Raw genomic sequence first — 18,872 nt, 5'->3', positions numbered from 1 at the left:
GCCGTGGAGCAGGCTGATGTGCCTGCAGCCACCGGAGGTGATGGGGGTCTCGTCCCGCGCCCTGCCTCGGGCACAGTGTGGGGGCCTGGCTGCCGTCAGCACGGGGCGTCCATCCTGGTTGTGAGCATCTGGGGTGCTTGGCATCCCTCTGGCGCGCGGGGTGTGCTGCTGCGGCGTGCCAGCTGCCATCTGCTCACCAGGCAGGCGTGGGCTGGGCTCAGGATGCTGCGCACAGCCACCAGCCGCTTTGGGCAGGACGGAGGGGACAGGCTCATGCTGGGGCGGCAGTGACGCCAATGGTGGGGAGTAGGGCTGGCCGTCCCCAGGGGATGGTGCCAAGAAGCCGTGGTGATGGCCGTCCTGCACTTAGGTGCTGGTGCCCATGGGCGGTGCCATTTCTTGGATGAATACGACCTCTTTGGGGGTGTCACAGGCAGGTGACTGTCCCGTGCCACCACCACCCCTGGACGGCATCCCCTGGGATGAAGCACCACCGGGGCTGTCAGCAGCCTCTGACCCCCGGAATATTTCCTCCAACGCTGGCAATTTTTATGTGCGAGAAGTAAATAAGCATCAATTAACCCCTGGAGCCATCCTCGTGCTGCCGGAGAGCAGCCGGCAGAACGCTCGTTAGTGGTCCTGTCACTGCTTCCTCCTGTGAGCCAGTGTGTGGATCTCCGCCAGGTAACAGGCTCATTAGCTGGACGGACCAGCAGCCCAGCAGCCCAGTACAGGCCCCGGCCGCGGGGCTGGGGCTTACTGGGAGCATGCAGGGTCTTTGCAGCGTGACCAGGCTGTGCTGCCACTGGGAGGGGTAGAATGCGTGGGGAGGAGGCTGGGGTTTGGGATTTTGGGGTTTTGTGGTTTTGCTCAGAAAAAACCCAGGTGACGTGGGGCAGCGGGGAGGGGTGGCAGCCCAGGGACAGTGACGGGGACAGCAGACGGGCACAGGGGATGCGGCAGGGACAGGGGCAGGTCAACAGGGCCCCCTCATTTGCTCTCCCCAGCTCTGGCCCAGACCAGGGCTTGTGCGATCCTGCTCTCGCTTGAATTGCACTTGTTTCCCCCCACGCCGTGCTCTCCTTGGGGCAGGCGGGAGGATGTCCAGTCCCCCCTCGCACCCCGAGACCCGTGGGCACCCCAAGGCTGGAGGAGCGACCCCCGGGACACGCTGCTGGCGGTGGGGATCGGCAGGGTGCTTGGGATCCTGCAAGCACCCTTTGTGCCTGGCATCGATGCCCGTCTCGGGGGTCCACCAGCACCCCGCCGCCGTGCCGGGCACAGCCTCGCCAGACAGCATCTGTCCGTTCAAAAGGACACAGGGGAAACTGTGCTCCCAGCACAGCGGCAGCAGCATCATCATCATCGCTGCCAGATGCAAATTGATAGTCAAGTCACTCATCCAAACAATGGGGTCCAGCTAATCCTTTTACAATGGGACTAATTGCTAATCAGACCGATTTCACACTGGCTGTTCCCCTGACAATGAGGCTCCGTGGAGAAGGGCTCCTGGGGGGAGAGAAGGCTCCGTGGGTGCCCACGGCTCCCACCAGCCCCTCCATCCCCCTGCCAGGCCCTGCAGCAGGGCCAGCCCCTGGCAGACGGGCACCCGGATGGCACTGGGGTCTTCCAGGTTGGCAAAGCCTCCAGCAGCTGGTGGCCAGGGGCTGGCACGGGCTCCAGCCTCATCCTCTCTTGGTGTCAGCCAGGGCTGAGCAGGGCTTGGGTCCACCTGCAACACCTGGCAGCCCTGGTGCCACCTCCAGCCCTCGCCTCTGCTACCCAGAGCATCTCCTGCACCTCCACAGAGCTACGGGGGTGAGGGCTGGTGCCTGAAACGGTGGGTGTCATCCCCCAGCAGGAGCCCTGGCACGGTCTGGATGCACGCTGGGGACCGGTGTGCCTTGCCCTGCGCCGTTTGGGTGCCGTGGGGCTGCGGTGCCGTGTGGGGCCGGGATGCCGGGAGGGTGTCTCTGCTTTGGTGAGGGGCCTGAGCCATTGGATCGGGGTGGGGGGGTGCCATGGGAGCAGATGGGGACGGGGAGGGAGACACAGCAAGGGTGCAGGGCATGGCCAGCCCTGCAAAGGTGAGGGACTTCGGGTCACAGGGCAGAGCAGTGTCGGAGGCATCATGGGGACCCTGGGACTGGCACCAGCCTTTGCCTGCTCCCCCCGCACCCTGCCAAAATCTGCCAGACCCTGGTGCACACCCCTGCCGAGGCAGCTGCTGCCGGGGCGTTTTTGCCAGCCCTGGTGTCCCCTGCACGTCACCGCACTGCCAGGGGCTGGCCAGGAGCCGAGCCCCGCATTTCGGGGCGTGCGATCGTGCGCTGCTCCCTGCCAGCACGGGGCTGGGTGCTGTGGGACGCCGGGTGCTCGTGGGGCTGCTGGGAGCTGCCGGGGCGGTGGCGGGTGAAGGGGGTCCCTGCCTGCCTGGTGTTAATAAGCTCCTGGCCCGCCCCCGTGCAGCCCGCTGCCCTGCGCCGCGCACCCCAAGCCACGGCCAGCCAAGCGCGTCGGGGTGCTAATGAGGAGCGAGCCCAGCTCGCCGTGCCTTGCACTTAATTGCTGCTGTCTTTTGGCTCTTAATGAAGCTCCGCTGCAGAAGAGGCAGCAGCCTCCCCTCCCTTCCTCTCCCTCGGGCAGCCTGACCCCGCCAGCCCCCACCAGCCCCCACCAGCCCCGTCCCCTGCCCGACACCAGCCTGGCCCTGGGGTCGTGGCTGGTGCTGGGTGCCTGGGTGCCCTGCGCTGGAGCTGCGAAGCGGGAGGGAGGCAGTAGCAGAGAAGGTTAGCACCGTGCTGAATGTCACCCCTGTCCAGCCGTGGTGTTCCCAGCCCCCCCAGACACCATCCCCTCTCTCTGTGCTCTGCCCGGCAGCTCAGTCCCAGCCACGCAGGGCTGCAGCATCTCCTGCCTCCCAGGCTGAGCAGACCCGGGGAGCACCGGCAGGGAGGGAGCGGGGCCATGCAGGGGGCCTCCGCTCCTGCGAGGGGCCCAGCAGCAGCTGGGCGTCACCCCAGCAAGCCCTGCTCGGGCATCCCCAGCCCCCCAGGGTCTGCGTGTGAGTGCAAGGCAGCACCACGGGGCTGAGCCGGCTGGTGGCTCTGGCTCTGCAAACGCGGTGATGGCCACGTGCTTCGCTTCTGTCCCCTGCCGCTTGCGCTGCGGCTCAGTCACATGGACGGGAGCTTGGGTCATCCTGCGGTTCAAGGGAGAGGTGTTTGGGGGGGTCAGGGAGAGCTCTTCCTGCCAGGCAGGCTGGCCCGGGGCTCAGCTTGCTCCAGCTGAAGTCGATGAGCATTGACACGGGCAGCCACCACCGCGCAGGGCAGCACACGTCCCAGCCTGTTCCCTGAGCCGTGCCAGCCACAGCCTGCTCCCTCCCCAGCTGTGCACGGGGCCGTGCAGGAAGGGGTTAACGGCTAGCCCATACCTGCAGTTGCATTTTAAAGATGTGAAATTAAAGCCCGTAATTTATTCTCCCCACACACGAAGGAGCAATTAGTTCTAAACACGGCTTAATCAGTCAGCGCGAGATTGATTTCTGTAGACTTGGATTTGGTGGCTGCTGGCGAGGAGCCAGCCTGGGAGCAATCTCCAAATAAATGAAGTGCAGAGAAGTAAGCCATTACATAATATGATAGATGAGGCTGGAGCTCACTCGCCTCTTCATTAGTATTCCACTGTATGCCGGCAACAGCACCAAACTTTCTCCCCGGCACCTTGGTTTCTTCCCCCTCCTCATCCCTCTGCCCCTCCTGCAGCTCGGCAGGGGCAGGAGGAGCTGCCTCCCTTCAGCAGCCCCTGCCGAGCCCCGAGCCCGCGGGCAGCGCAGGAGCAAGGGTCTCTACATCGTGGACTGATGCCTCTTCGGGATGCTCTTCCCTGGGTGTCTTGCCTTTCCCCTCTGGACCCTGGGGAAACCGAGGCACAGGGAGCTGGAGGGAGTCCAGCCAGTCCAGCCTCCTGCACCAGCCTCCTGCTGGACTCCAGTCCAGGATCTTCTGCAAGAGGGAGCAAGAGGCAGATGTCCCCGTCCCCTCTCCTCCCCTGGCCAGAGCTTTCAAGGCATCTCCCCAGGGTCACCCCAGCCTGTCACCCCCCGGGGCAGTGGCAGCCGGGCGTGCTTGCGTTGGGACGCGGCGCCTGGTGCAAGCTCCCTGCCTCCTCCAGCCTTCTGCCAGGGCATCCCCGCTCTGGGCAGTGAGCTGCTCAGAGCCGCAACAGCAGGCAAGAGCAAGAGCAGCAGAGTATCGCTCTCAGCAGGAAAACCCCTTGAGGTGCCGGATGTGGATGCAGGGAGCCAGAAGTGTCTGGGGAGAAAGCACTCCCCGACCAGCCCTTGTCTGGGCAATGGGGGTTGTAGCTGGGTTTGCAAACCCCCTGTGCTGTGGTGCCTGAGCCTCTCGGGCAGGGTGCATGCCTTCTGTCCCTGCACTGCACCCAGCCTGCAACCACGCAGAGAACCATACCCTCTCTGGTTTGGTTCTGCGGGGCCAGCAGCCCCTGGCCCTGCTCGCAGGGGGTGACAGGCCTTTTAGGGACAAGATCTCCCTTACTTGGTGCTGGTGCGTTGCTTTGGGCTGTGGCGGTGGCGACGCACACTGCGCGACGCATGCTTCTCCCTCGCCGGTGAGGAGGGGAGCGCATCACAAAATGACGCTGGGCAGGGAAAGTGGTTTGGAGCCAGCTCCAGAGGGTCGGTCCCGGCAGTGTGTGGGCAAAGGAGGACCCTCTGCCCGTGGAGCCGGCAGGGTGCTTGGCGGTGGGGAGAGTGGGCTCGGACCTCTGCAGAGGTGTGCGTGGGCAAGGCTGTGGTGGGAGCATCCCGGTGGGCTCTGCTTAGAGCATGGGTGGCCGGGGCTGGGAGGGACGGAGAAGACCTGGACCTCTGCATGGACACGGTGCAGGGCCTGACTCTGCCCCTGTTTTTGTTGCCTTGTCCCTCCCCAGGCTCCTACCAGGGAAGAAAAGTCCCCTGAGACCTGGCCCTGCCTGGTGCAGGGCTGGTGCAGGTGCCAGGGCACGTGCTAAAGACCCCCCCATACTCCCTGCCATGACAGTAATTACGCTAATGATAGATAGCTGATAGATGCAGCAAAGGGCCATGACCCGTGGGCTCCTGGAGGTGAAATGCCCAGCAGTGCCGTGGGAGAGACCCGCCAGCTGAGCCCCCTGAGCCCCGACCCCTCCAGCAGTGTCCCAGGGGATGGAGCCCAGCTCCCCCATGATGTCCCATGCCCCCCCAGCCCTGCGATCATCCCCCTCCTGCCCAGGGTGCTGGGGCCGCTGCTGACCATCCCCTCTGTCCTTGCTGTCTCCGCAGAACTCCATCCGGCACAACCTCTCCCTGCACACCCGCTTCATCCGGGTGCAGAACGAGGGCACCGGCAAGAGCTCCTGGTGGATGCTGAACCCTGAGGGCGGCAAGACGGGGAAGACGCCCCGCCGGCGGGCGGTCTCGATGGACAACAACAGCAAGTTCCTGCGGATCAAGGGGAAGGCCAGCAAGAAGAAGCAGCTGCAGGTGACACAGGAGCACGGGGAGGACAGCCCTTCCTCCCAGCAAGCCAAGTGGTCGGAGAGCCCCGCATCCCACGCCAGCGACGAGTACGATGCCTGGGCGGACTTCAGGACGCGGGCCAACTCCACGGCCAGCACGCTGAGCGGGCGCCTCTCACCCATCATGTCCAACCATGAGCCGGACGAGCTGGAGGAGGACGATGGTACCCCCTCCTCTCCACTGATGTACCCCAGCCCCTCCAGCACCATGTCTCCTTCCCTCAACGCCCGCTGCTCCGTGGAGCTGCCCCGGCTGACTGACCTGACTGGCACCATCAGCCTGAACGAGAGCCTCGGAGAGAGCATGCTGGAGGACCTGCAGGATGGCTACACCATGAGCCCTTCGCAGCAGCTCCCCCCGGCCGCCCTGCGGCAGCGGAGCTCCAGTTTCACCTTCAACTCCAAGTGCTCCACCATGGGGGCTGCCACCAACACCTACTGCGGGACTATCTACAGCCAGCCGGCCATGAGCCTCATGCGCCGCCTGCCCATGCAAACCATCCAGGAGAACAAGCAAGCCACCTTCTCGCCCGTCAGCTCCTACAGGAACGCCTCGCTGCAGGACCTGCTCTCCTCCATCTCCTACGCGCACAAGGAGAGCATGGTCCCGGGGGACCTGCCCCTGCCGCAGGCCAGCCCCATGGTGCCGGCCCGTGGCCACAGACACAACCCGCTGCTGTGCGGGAGCGGGGAGCAGGGTTTGTCCTCCTACCCGTCCCACTCGGGCTCTCTCATGAAGAGCAACGCTTTGTACCACCCGTCACCAGCCGGTCACCACCCTGCGGTCAACACCAGTGCCTTAGCTAATCCTGTCAGCCTTATGAGCTTGCCCAGTGACACATGCAGCATGACAGCCATGCCGCACCACGGGCATCTGCATTCCTACGCTAATAACCAAGGGGCACACATGAGCTTGCTGGATTCGCTGCAGGGCCCCTACCCGGGGGCTGTCCACCCCCCCGTGTTGGGCCAAGACAGGTTCCCAGCAGACCTGGACCTGGACATGTTCAACGGGAGCCTGGAGTGCGACGTGGAGTCAATCATCCTGAATGACTTTATGGACAGCGACGAGATGGACTTCAACTTCGACTCGGCTCTCCCGCCGCAGAACGGGCTCAACGTGCCCGCGCTGCCCGGGGGTCCGCAGCCCACGAACCAGAGCTGGGTGCCCGGGTGACGCCCGCCCCGGGGGGGGGGCTCACCACCGAGAAGCCACGAGGGGAACATTGAGACTAACTTTTTTTTTTCCTTTCTCTTCTGCCTTTGTTTGTTAAGATGGGCTAGAGCCATCGGTCTGAGCTTGAGGTCGAACACAAAACACAAAGCGTAGGGTCAAATATTGAGACGGGCTAGGGCCCCCAGCCCCTAGCCCACGCGCGTGCCCGATCTGCTGGGTCCTCCCGTGAGGTCCTCCGGAGGACGCAGGGCAGGCGGGCGGGAGAGGCAGCCGGAGCCAGGCGGGTCCAGGGGGGGAGCAGGAAGGGAAAGCCTTTCCAGATGGTACCAGTGCCCCACTGCCACGGTGCTGGTTTGGTTTGTCCTTGGGCTGGGTGACGGAGCAGTGACGGCTGGTGGCGTGGGAACACCCTGTGTGGGCATACCCTGCGTGGGCATCCCTAACTGGAAAGGGACCCTTTTCTCTGAGCTGCCTCGGGAAACGAGTCCTCCGAGTAGAAGTGTCAGGAGCGGGGACCCTGCCCCATGGCAAGGGGGGCCTCGTCACCCCTAAATCCTGGTGGAGATCTGAGCTCTGCCAAGCCCACGTGCCCAGGCCACCTCCACTGCGGGTCTCCTTGCGTGGCTGCAGGCAGGTTTTCTTACCAAGCAGTGAGAAGCGGGGTTGGTGATGGAGGGAAAAGGTTGCGCAATCTGCAGCCCTGGGGACAGCGTCTCGGCAGCCCACGCACCCACCAGTGGCTGCAGGTGCCACGGTCACACCTGCCCACGGGAAAGCTGCGGCACCCTGCCTGGAGCAGAGGTGGGCACGCTCCTGCGCGTGGTGCACAGCCCTGCACAGCGTGGTCCTGCTGGGAGTGACGTGCTGCTGGCCTCGCGGGGCTCAGGGGGAGCTCACAGGGTCGGGGAGGGGGGCGTATTTATTTGATTTCATGCACTCTTTTGCCATTGAGTTTTTGCATTGAAGGAAGAAAGGGTTGAGCTTAGAGAGAGGAGGAGAGAGGCCGTGGGCAACGCTGAGGGCTGCGCCCCGTCCCATGTCTCACCTTGGCTTGGCCGTGGCTTTGGATATTGGATGATGGGGTGGAAGCTGGGGGGCCGTGATGTGGGTCATCCTCGAGAAGGGAGTGTGTGCGTGTGAGGAGGGGAGGGATGTGGTGGCCAGGCCTCCAGAGACAGCGTGGGGCCACCCTGCCCCAAGCCTAGGTGACCCATGCTGCTTCCCCCGCCTGCAGAGCTCGGGGAGGTGCCACAGGGCTCGCGGCTGGGGCTGTGGGGCTCCCGGGGTCGCTGCTGGTTTCAGGAGTGACTCTAGCCAGCAGTCAGCATGCCTGTCCCAGAGCACTCGCTGCCCATCCCCAGGATGCCAGGAGAGCTGGTCCGAGGAGATGGCAGCAAGAGGGGTCAGCCCTGGTGCACCCATCTGCCGAGGGCCGGTGCTCCGTGGGGATGGGGACGGCGATTCACGCGTGGTCCTGCTGCGTGTCAGGAGCCCAGCCGGCCCCACTGCTCTGCGGGGCAGGGACGGGCCAGGGACCCACCGCCATCCCGCGGGGCGGGGCGAGGGCTCCCTGCTGCGGGGCGGCTCAGCCCTTGGTGCAACAGAGTTTTTGGAGTGGGGGAGCCAGGCAGGCTGACGGGCAGCCGGAGCGGCTGGCCCAGAGGAGACGGAGGGGCTGGGAGGAGAGGCCGTGGCAGCTGCTGCTCTGTCCCACGGGGCTCTCTGCACAGCCCGTCTTCCTCCTGGGCACCACGGGCTTTCCCTAAACCCCCCGCCCCTGGGTTGCAGCAAGGGTTAGTCCATTGAACCAGCACCTTTTCCTGGCCCAGCTCTTCCCTTCTGGCTCCAGCACCACCTCCTCTACCATGGTGCAGGTGCTGGGTCCCACTGAGCCATAGGGGAAGCGTGGCTGCTCGGAGCCAGGGCAGGGGGGGCTCGTGGGTGGGCACCTCCTGCTCCTCGCCTGACCCACGTGTCTGTGGCAAAGTGTGACAGAGGAGCCCCATGTGCCACCGTTCACCTGTGCCCTGGGCACGCGGCGGGCATAATCTCTAAAGACATTCTTACAGGTTAATTAATTATGTTTACATTATTTGATCATGTACAGAATTTAATATATTCTATTATATATAATCTTTCTTGAATGCTTTTTTAAAAAGGATTATTCTTTGGTCAGGATCATTACCGCATTCGTTTTATACACCACCTCTCGTTTCAGGCATATTTAAAATTGTTGGAAACCAGTTGCAAATGGCTATTTAATACCCGGCACCCCAGCTCTGCACATGGGGTGTAAAGAACCGCTAGCAAGGAGAGGCAGGAGGGCAGCTGGGGCTGCCACGGGAGAAAGGGGGGCTCTGCCCCCCAAGCACGGGAGAAAGGGAAGGGGTCCTGGCTCTTCCAGGCATCTGATCCCCAGGCACACATCCAGCAGCACACCAGCACGCCGGGCAGTGCAGGCCAGCTGGGGCTCACGCCGGCAGTCGGGCATTTGCAGATGGGATGCTCAGGCACAGGGACCCCCACAAAGCCCTTTGGTGTTGCAGATACGGGCTGACCATCGTTGCGGAGGGGAAGCCGCACCAGCAGTAGAAGTCGCCCCTTGCCCCACGCCTGCCCCGCTCCCCCCGCTCGCCTCCCCCTGCCCCGCCGCCTGGTGCCCCCGGGCATCCACCCCCGGGGCGCGTCCCATTGCGAAGCTGTCTTTGTGGTTCGTGACCGTGGGGTTGTCGTGTGTGCGGTGGAGTTGTGTTGGTAAGCGTCGTGTGTACAGTCGTCGTGCGGTGCGAGGGACGGCGGGCAGCAGGAGGCCGGCACAGAGACCCCCCAAAAAGTGGCTGGGACCCCGGGGAAAGTGGGGGGGCTGGAGGGGGTGGCGAGATGGGCTGGCCCCGCTGCAGCGGAGGGGAGCGGAGCCGAGGGGCTGGGGAATGCCAGGACCACGGTGCCCGGGTGGGGTGGTGGTGACGGCACGGGTGTGACGGGGCCGTGCTCCATGCCCGTGGGTCAGGCAGGTCCTGGGGGTGGCCGGCGCGACCGTGGCCCCTGCAGCTCCCACCGCCCCGCTGCCAGCGCTGCTTCGAGCGCAGGGACGGGGAAGCCAGGGCTTTATTTCACTGTCCGGAGGTGGCAGAGGCTCCGGGTTCCCTCTCTGGAAACAGCTCCCCGAGCACAGGCCACCTCGTGTCCCACCTCGCTCGGCTTCAGCCTCCCCGCTCCATCACCCCCTCTCCCTCCCAGCCCCCCTGCCCTGCTCCTGCCCATCCCCAGCCCTGCCCGGAGCGAGGAGCCGGCGTCTAGGGGACGCTGAAGGGGCCCCACCGGTTTGCTTCCTACGGCAGTTTTCGGTCCGTCCTTTCCCTCGTATTTATAACTGTACAGACTGGGGGGGAGGGTCTCTGACAGGCGTCATCTCTCACCACGCATCTATCGTAGGCAATGGTAACTTTCTTGATCGTGCTATTAGAGTTTGTGTATGTGGCAATGTAAAGAACTGTGTATAGTGCATTGTACAGCATATTTTCATGAATAAAATTGTTTTAAATATTACAAGGCAGGGCTGCTGCCTTCAATGCTTGCGTGTGTCTGGGCTGAGACAGGAGGCACAGTGCTGGACCAGTGAAGCTGGGAGGACTGGGGAGAGCCACCGAGGAGAAGATGTGATGTTTGGTGAAACTGAGCTTGCACCCAGCATGGGGATGGTGGGGCTGTGGAGGTGTCCATGCAGTCCCACCCGGACACAGACCTCTGGACGTTGTTCTTGGCAGTCTATAAATATACGTATTTACTGACTTACCAATATTTTCTGAAACTGATGGCCTGCCTCGGTGTCACCGCTGCCCAGTGCAGTGGTGGGTGACAATGTCCAGCTTGTGGAGGTGCTCATGCACCCGCTGGCCCAAGCCCCTTCGCTCCCCAGCGAGGCTCCCTGGGAGCAGCCCCCAGCCACTGGCCTGGAAATCTCCTTTTCCAGCAGCTGTTGGAGCTGTTTGGACTGACCCTTTTGTGAGAGAATTTATTTCCTGCCCTGGAAAAAAATACCAAAGTGAGTGGGGGCTGCGGCTCCTATTTTGGGTGATGATTCAGGGTCTTGGAGCAGAGTGGGATGGGAAAACACCTCTGTGGTTCAGGGCTCAGGTTCAGGGATGGGTGTCTGCTCTAAGATCCCTCAGTCAGCCCCGAAAATGGGACCTGCACCCATTAAAGCAGGCTGGAGAAGCTGAAACCCCTCCGAGGTGCTCTCAGGCACAGAAAGTTGAATATTGCCCTGTTGCCAGGCACCACACGGGCTGAGGGGACGGGTCCCCCCTGAAACCCCTGTGCCCAGCCCAGCGGTGCAGCCAGCCCATCTCTCCTCCTCATCCTCCCTCTCCTCGGGGATATTTTCGGATGGCTTCTCTGAGGGCTCTGCAGAGAGGGCAGGATTCGTCCCAGGCCACTTGGGAAGGACTTGAATTCAACTTCTCCCTCGATAAACGGCTAAAACAAAGGTGGGGAAACTGAGCCAGCCTCCAAAACCTATTGCAAAATATCCCCACCGTCTCCCCACCTACGTGGTGCCCGGGGGAAGGGGCTGTTGGCTGCAGTTTGTGGGAGCCTGTGCGTGCCACGCACAGCATCTGGATGATGGGCCTCCAGCATACTGCACTTGTGGGCAAGCACCCCGGTGTCACCAGTTCAGCCACCTCCGCTTGCTGGTGTTGCAGGTGGAGCATCTTTCCGCTCCTGTAGATCTGTGATTGTCCCCATGTCACTGCCACGTAGCAAAGTGCAGGCATGGAGAGTCCTGGTGAGGAGGCTGAAGACACCCAGTTCGTGTCCGCTGATGGTCTTATGGGAACTTGGAGAAAAAGTCATTAGTGTGGCCGGGCGGTCATGTCTCGGGGGTGCTCCCAAAGGCCTGGCGCATCCCCGTAAGCTGGTCCCTATAGGTCAGTACTGGACAAAACGATGAAGGGAGGAGGGATTTCAACTACTAAAGACTTCCCTATCAGAGAATTCATTTAGTGCAGAATATATTTGCCGTGGCTCAGCGGAGGAGGGGGTTTCAGCCCCTGGCCCAGCAGTGAGCCTGGCTGGGCGCGGGAGGGCACTGTCATTTGCCCCGTGCTGTCATGGGGCACACGGGGACCCGGCACGGCTGTGCTGTGGTGCGCGTGTGCACCAGGAGCTGCTTCAGAGCCAACAAGCTCACACCGGGTGGGGAGTGTGGGGCTGGAGGAGGGGTGCGGCAGGGGACCTCTCTGCCCGGCTGGGGGGAAGCAGAGGGGTCCCTCTTTGGTGGCTGAGCTGCCTGGGACAGGAGGGTGTCGTGGGATGGCATGTGGCATTTTTGTCCTGAGTGGGCAAGAGGTGGGAGCAGCCTGAATGTGCCGCGGGCGAGCTGCAAGGGCTCAACGGGATGTCACCCCAGTCGTCACATGGGGCTCAAAGGCCAGGGGCAGAGGAGCATAACCAGGCTGTTATCTGGGGGAGGACACTGGGATCCAGGTGTTTCTCGTGGGTTTCCAAGGGGTTTAGTGCTTGACATGAAGCCACTCATACCTCACTGTAAGGAAGCCTGCAATGTAACACAGGATCCCTGCTGGCAGCATCTGCGGAGGTGACTGGGCTGGCAAAGCCGTGGTGATCACAGCAAGCCATCGGGTGCGGGTCTTGGCTCTGGAGTGGGAGTAGCTCAGCATTTTGTAGGAGCAAGGGGCAGAACCGAGGCCGGTGCGATCAGGGCTGGAGCAAAAGAGACACCAGGAAGGGTTTGGGGGCTTGAATACCATTGCATGAGCTCCCACTGCAAGGCAGGGGAGGAGACAGCGGCTACAAACAGGGCTCAGAGGAACAGGGACCCCCTTAGCACACAGCACAGAGATGGACACGTCGTACAGGTTTCCCAGATAGCGGGGCCAGGATGCAAACGGGGCCATGCAGCCTCTCGCTCCTCCGTGTCGTCCGTGCTGTGCAGGCTCCTGTCTCACCAGAGGCATGGAGCCAGGATATGCTTTTACCAAGAGAAGGTCTCTCTCTCTTTGGCTGTGTCCTCCAGGGTCCCTGCCCAGGTTTTACACCATCCAGGACAAGACGTGGGCACTGGAGAAGCAATTCTAGAGAGCACCAACAGAGGAAACGTAACTTTTATTCACATTATCCCTTTCCACTGGCATTATTAGTCCTTTCCATGGCAGTCTGGTGCCCGGCGCTCCCCACTCTGCAAATCACCCCCACTGTCACCCCCAGCCCCACCAGCAGTCACTGGGAGGCACTGGCTCCTCACAGGGATGCAGACAGCTCAGCGCATCGTCCCCATTGCTGGTGGGACCAGCCGGGGAGAAGAAACCCCTGCAGAACCCTGCAATAGCAGTTTGTGCCCACTGCTGTGCAGCCAAGCCCATGACCTCCTAAATGTGCTCTTAAACCACCCCACATGGTGGTTTGGGTTTTCCTATTTTTGTAAGAAAAAATCACATGGCGCCCAGGTGACCCGTTGCTGTTCTCCATGTCCTCAGCGACCCCCACTGCCTTGCTGGGGAAACTTGCAATCCTGGTTTTAAAGAAAAAAGAAAAAAAAAAACCAACCCAGAAAGAAAGACATCAAGTCGGTTTGACAGGATCTATTTTCCATAAATCCCTGTTGATTGGCATTAATTATATCACCCTTTCTGATTCTTTATTCATTGCATTCCATATCAGCCGTTACATTATTTTGCCTGGGATCAATGTCAGACTGACAGACTTGTAATTACCCACATCGTCCTGCTTCCCCTTTTAAAATATTAGGCCAACCTCCACTTTTCTCCCAGGGCCCCGGAAATTCCCGTGTGCTCTGCACCGTACCAAAACTCAACAGCAGTGGTCCAGGACGTGCTTCAGCCAAGTCTCCTGGCCAGTGGTTGTCCTCCCTGGAAGACTGCCAGCCCCCAACACTGGGCATCTCCCGTCAGCTCCTGAGCAGAGCCCGTTTCTTTGCTCCCCATGGTTGTCCTCCTTCCAGACGCTCAGCAGAGCTGCGTGCTGACAGCTTCTGCCTGCTCTGCACGCACTGACCTTCTCCCAGTGCCATCTCCTAATGCCACCGCCGCGGGCTCAGCCTCCGCACAGCTCTCAGCGCACCGACAGCCCTCATGCAGGCGCGAGTTGCAGCCAGCTGCGAGGGTGGGATTTGATGTGCCGAGAAGTCGGACAGGATGGGTCAGTGGTTGTTGTGGTCTGAAACACGGTGGGAACGCAGCCTGGCTTGCTTCCCACCCAACCCCACTCCTGCTCCAGTGACACTCTCACCCCCCCTGCAGCAGCACCCTTCCCAAGGAGCGGGCTGCTCTCCTGCCGTCGTTTCAGCCCAGACTTCACCTCTCCCAGCTTCCCTTGGCCCTGTGCTCGGCCCCGCTCTTGTCCTCAACTCTGTCTGCTCCTTGTGCTCTCACACTCCCGGGTCTGCCCAGGGCTGGCCTCCACCTCGAGCTCTCTGCTCCCTGGCAGCTCTCATGCCCTGCGCTTCCCCGCAGTCCTCCCTTCTGCCACTCTCCCAGCCTCACACCCCCAGATGGGAAGATGAGCATCACAACATCAGGGTAAAGAATTGGATCCCACCAGTACCTCTGTCATGGTACATGGATGCCCTGGATGTGACCAGCCCATCATGCAGATTTAGGAAGCCAGGGTGTTGGTGATGCCCCAGCCATGAGCTCAAAGCCACCCTGCAAATGGACAAGCCATCAACCAGCTGTACTTCCCAGTGTGACATGGGTGATTGGATGATTTCCATCTGACTGTAAAGATGGACTGCTCTGCACATGTCCCACCCTCTGTCCTGCTCTGGGGATCAGGAGAAAATGGCAGAGCAGGACCATGAGGCAGCCGCGCAGTCTTGGGCCAGGAATAGCTGCAGGCAAGGTGCTGGCAGTCCCCCGCTCTCGCAGCCATCGCAACAGAGATGCTGCGCTCGCAGTGCTGGTGACTACCGCTCTGTCCGCTCTCCTTGTGTCCCAGTCTGCAAGGATCCACCGTGGAGGTCCTCAGCTAGAAGGGGTGTCAGCTGGAGGTGAAGGGGATACCAGATGGCAGTGAGCTGGGCAGAGACCTGTGCTCAAATTCAGCTCAGGTCTCGAAGAGGAAAGCTCTGGGGATGCGGAACAAGGCTGAGAGATCAAGAGCTAATCCACCAGCTGATTTGTCCAGTTCACACAGGACTGCCCTGACTGGCCAAGGAACCCTTCGAGAAGTTGCACAAAGCCCACGGTCTGTGAGGGCCTTCCCTTCCCATCCCACCCCTCAGAGTGAGCTGGATGAAGTCAGCAGGGCTGAGGAAGGCGGCTGGCTTGGCCCATGCCTGTGCAGCCTGGAAGACATTAACTTGTATCACTGGGAAGGGGATGCTCTTTAGAGAGTGTTGCCCAAGACCTGTCCTCCAAAGGACGCCCAAAACATCCCAGACAGGAGGCCTGCCAAAAGAGCAGGAGATACACGTGAACCCCTGAGCATCCATGCAGAGCTGAGGGGAGGATGCGGGAAGGTGGGCGGTGTTGGGGGGGAGCAGAAGGAGGCAATGGACCGGGGAGGGGCAGAGGGGCTTTGGCAGAGTCCCTGCTGACCTCCTCAGGAGAGAAATGTTCCGGCATGCGGAGCTCCGGGATGTGAGCAGCCAGGGGGCCCAAGGCAGCCCAGTGAGGAGGTCCTGGTTCCCGTTGACCCCAAAGCCTTGATCCTGCCCACAGAAAGGCTTTCACTGGGGCTGCCCTAGGTGCACTAGGGGACGAGCAGGGAAAGCCATGCACCCACCATCTTCACACCCGGCTGCAAGCCACCGCTGCCCTGTCCCATTCCCACAGGCAGCGCCAGCCCGTGCCAGGGGCACAAGGGAGAAAGAGGGTTCTGGAGCCCAGGAAGGCTGAGACCATTCAAGCAAAGCATCGTCAGGGATCTGCGTGCTGGTGGGAGGCGGGGAGCGGGAGCAGCCCCATGGGGAGCAGTGCTGCTGCTGAGCAGGAGGAGGGACGGAGCCCGTCCCATCGGCCCTGCAGCAGAGCTGAACCACCCCGGGCACTGCCCGTGTCCCTTCCCACCCCCCTCCGGCGTCTCTCCTGCTGTGCCCGCTCTCGTACCCCACGCCAGCTCTGCTCTGCCTGCTGCCTTCGCCTGCCTGCGAGGCAGGGACGTCCCCGTGGGGCGAAGGGGCACATCTGGAGTTACGCAGAGATTTGTCTTCATTTCCAGGCTTTGGCCGGGAAAGCGGGAGGGTCTCCAGCAGCTGGGGCTGTGCCTCTGACCCTTCCCACCCCATCCTGCCTCAACAGAGCCGGGGCTGGTTTCTTCTTGTTGGCGTTGGCTGCAGGCTTGTCCTGAGAGGATACTTTGACATATTTTACTATTATAAGAGATAACTGGCACTTGAGAAGCTTAATTGGAGAGCTGCAACATTGGAGTGTTGCTTTCTACTCCTTTGAAGACAGCAGTCCCTGTGTGGCCATGAATACTGTCTCTGCTGCACCAGCAGCCTCCCCATTGCCCCTGTGTTTCGTTAACTCAGCTCCCCAAAGCTCCTGGATGATCTGGAGGGATCCAGCCCGCAGGCGCATCGCTACTGCATCCCTGGAGCTGAAGGTCAGGTCCTGGGGAGGGGACAGGGGCTTCCACGGGTGCCGGTGGGACGGGAGCCAAGCCAGGGCGCAGCATCCCCCTCCCCACGATCCCACGGGCAGATGTATCCACAGACGCCCTTGGAGCATGCGGAAGAGGATGAGGACAGAAGGCTATAGACAAATAAGGAGGAAAGCCTTCAGGAGCATGTGTCTGTCATAAGATATTCCCTTGCAGAAATCTTGGAAACCTTAGAACGAGTTTTTGCTCAATGTTATTAATTAAGGCAAAAGAATCCCCATATGGAAAGAGAAACAGTCAAGTTATATTTTTGCTAAATACGCGGCACCATATGGTAACATACAGAAAATTGGCCACATAGGCAGCCTAGAATATATGTTACCATATGTTCATATGTACTTTATAATTTCTTTGTTTTTGAAAGAGGGCATTGTCTTACGGGGCAAAAATGAGCAGCCCACCCCAGGGAGAAGGAGAAACATCACAAGCTGCTTTTGCTGAATTAAGCCCAAGGAAGCAACCCAACCACCTGGCCTGAGGGCTGCCGGCGCAGGCAGGACGGATAAGACAGCACGAGGGCAGTGTGAGCTTCTTCCCCGCTCCGCGTCCTCCACCATACCTCCTCAGCACGGGCCGCACTGCTGATAACCTGCGTGTGCAGGCTGGGGAGACCCGGAGGAGGGGCGAAGAGTCTCCCGTTCGTGCTGTCCCCAGGAAACCTTAACTTCCCTGCAGCAAAAGCAAGAAGAGAGAGAGGGAAGGATCTGCTGGGAGAGCAGCGGGGACCTCGGGAAAACCCGAAGAGCCTCCATCCGCAACCTGCGAGTGCAGCGCAGGCCCCCTGTGCGTGTGCGAGGGGCCGGGGCGCTGCTGGGGCGTGCGAGGCGTGTCGCAGGAGCACGGATTGTGCAACGCGTGTTTCCCTGGGGAGGTGGCTGCGGGAGGAGGGGTGTACATTTTGCACAGGGCGTGGGTGAGCGTCCACCCACACGTACACACCCTGGATGCTTTCACATCAGCTGCGTTACATCTCACAGCCCCCCGAGGGGTTTTTGCTGAGCAGCCGGGTCAGGAGGCAGCTCAAAGTGAATCAAGCTCTAGCCGGAGCCGGCTGGCACGCGGGTGCTGGTGACCGCGTGTGCCACAGCCACAGTGGTGTGCACAGGGGTGGCTTTGGGGCTGTGCCCGCGTGTGCTGAGCTCTCACTGAGCTTGTCCCCCAGAATAATTGGACAGAGGATGTCCAAACAGTGTGTGCGTGCACGTGTATATGTGCAGGCTTGTGTGTGCATGAGGAGGCATCATTTACCCCACGGGGAGGTTGTCACAGTGGGAGAGAGCCCATGGCATGGCATAATGTCCCCAGAGACCAGGTCCTCAGGGACCAGAGCCTCAGATGTCCCCCCGGGAGTGCGAGGGTGCAGGGCTGCCTCCCCAGTCCCCCTCCAAGGGCACAGCCCAGCCCTGCCCCTGACAGCAGAGCGCTGGCACAGAAGTTTGCTGGGCAAAGGTGCCCCAGCATTTGGCCCGGCTCAGTACAGCCCTAATCACTTTACTGACTGTTTTTTATCTGTTTTCCTCTCCGTCTACATCTACATCACACCCGTAATCCTCCTCCAAGGACAGGCTGGAGTTTTGCCTTTCCAGGCTGCGGCAGCTGGCGTTGCACAGCGCTGACCTCCGGACCCTGAGCACAACCCCAGCCCCAGCGGCACCCGGTCGGCTTTGGAAAGCCCACGCCCTGCAGCTCCTCACGAAGCCGTAATTTAATCCACAGCCCCGAGAGCAGGGTTTCAGGGCTTGTGGCTGGCTGATTAATAGTCAGTGAGTCTGCGGGCTCCTGGCCTTCCTGACTGCCCTGTGCTGCTGCCGCTGCAGAGGTTTTAATGCAGAGCTGCAGAGAGCACTGCCTGGCTGGGACTGTGGAGAGCGGTGTGGGCAATGCTCTCTGAGCGGTGGCAATGCATCCCTGTTCCCAAACCCACCAGCACCTTGGGCTGGACCCTCAAAAATCCTGCCTGGGGGGACTTGTGGGGCCACAGCCAGGTGGGCAAGGCAGAGGTCTTTGCTAGCAGACACCTTCACTCCTGTCACCGCTGGATGTTTGGTCCCAGGTCTGTTTGCAACTGCAGTGCACAACCCATGGCTCAGCTCTCTGCTACAAATACACCTGGCAGCTGCTAAACACTTGCTGTAAATGCCAACCTCCTCTCCACGTCGAGCACTGGCCCCTCTTGCTGGAGGTTGTGCTTGTGCTGCCCTGTGCGTGGAAAGGACTCAACTGCAAATATGTTCCTTGGTCCCAGGAAAGTGAAGACTGCAGTGAAACTGTGTCCCCCGACGGGGAATAAGGGCTGCTCCCGCCTGAGAGCAAGCTGAGGGGGTGACACCCAGGGTCCCCATCCCATCCAGCATCCTGGGGGCTGTACCCAGTCCCCACTGTGTTGCTTTCCTCTGGGCAGGGCAGGACCCGTGCCGGAGACTCCCTCTGTCCAGGAGCATGTCATGAGCTGCACGGTCTCTGGCACCTGGCGCTGCAGCTC

The 18,872-nt window shown here is 61.3% G+C and overlaps 1 protein-coding gene across 1 annotated transcript in view; it reads left to right on the top strand.

Moving 5' to 3' along the window:
* The window catches only part of FOXO6 (forkhead box O6), a 40,984-nt gene extending 30,704 nt beyond the window's left edge, over positions 1-10,280 (top strand). The window contains exon 3 of the mRNA XM_075522242.1: positions 5,330-10,280. Coding sequence (XP_075378357.1) covers positions 5,330-6,742 — 1,413 coding nt within the window. The 3' untranslated portion in view covers positions 6,743-10,280. The remainder of the gene's footprint in view (positions 1-5,329) is intronic.
* Positions 10,281-18,872: the final 8,592 nt, after the last annotated feature.

The sequence above is a fragment of the Mycteria americana genome, chromosome 21 (genome assembly GCF_035582795.1).
Source record: "Mycteria americana isolate JAX WOST 10 ecotype Jacksonville Zoo and Gardens chromosome 21, USCA_MyAme_1.0, whole genome shotgun sequence".
Lineage (NCBI taxonomy): Eukaryota > Metazoa > Chordata > Aves > Ciconiiformes > Ciconiidae > Mycteria > Mycteria americana.
Note: the sequence above shows the minus strand (reverse complement) of the source record. Positions and strands in the feature narration are given on the sequence as shown.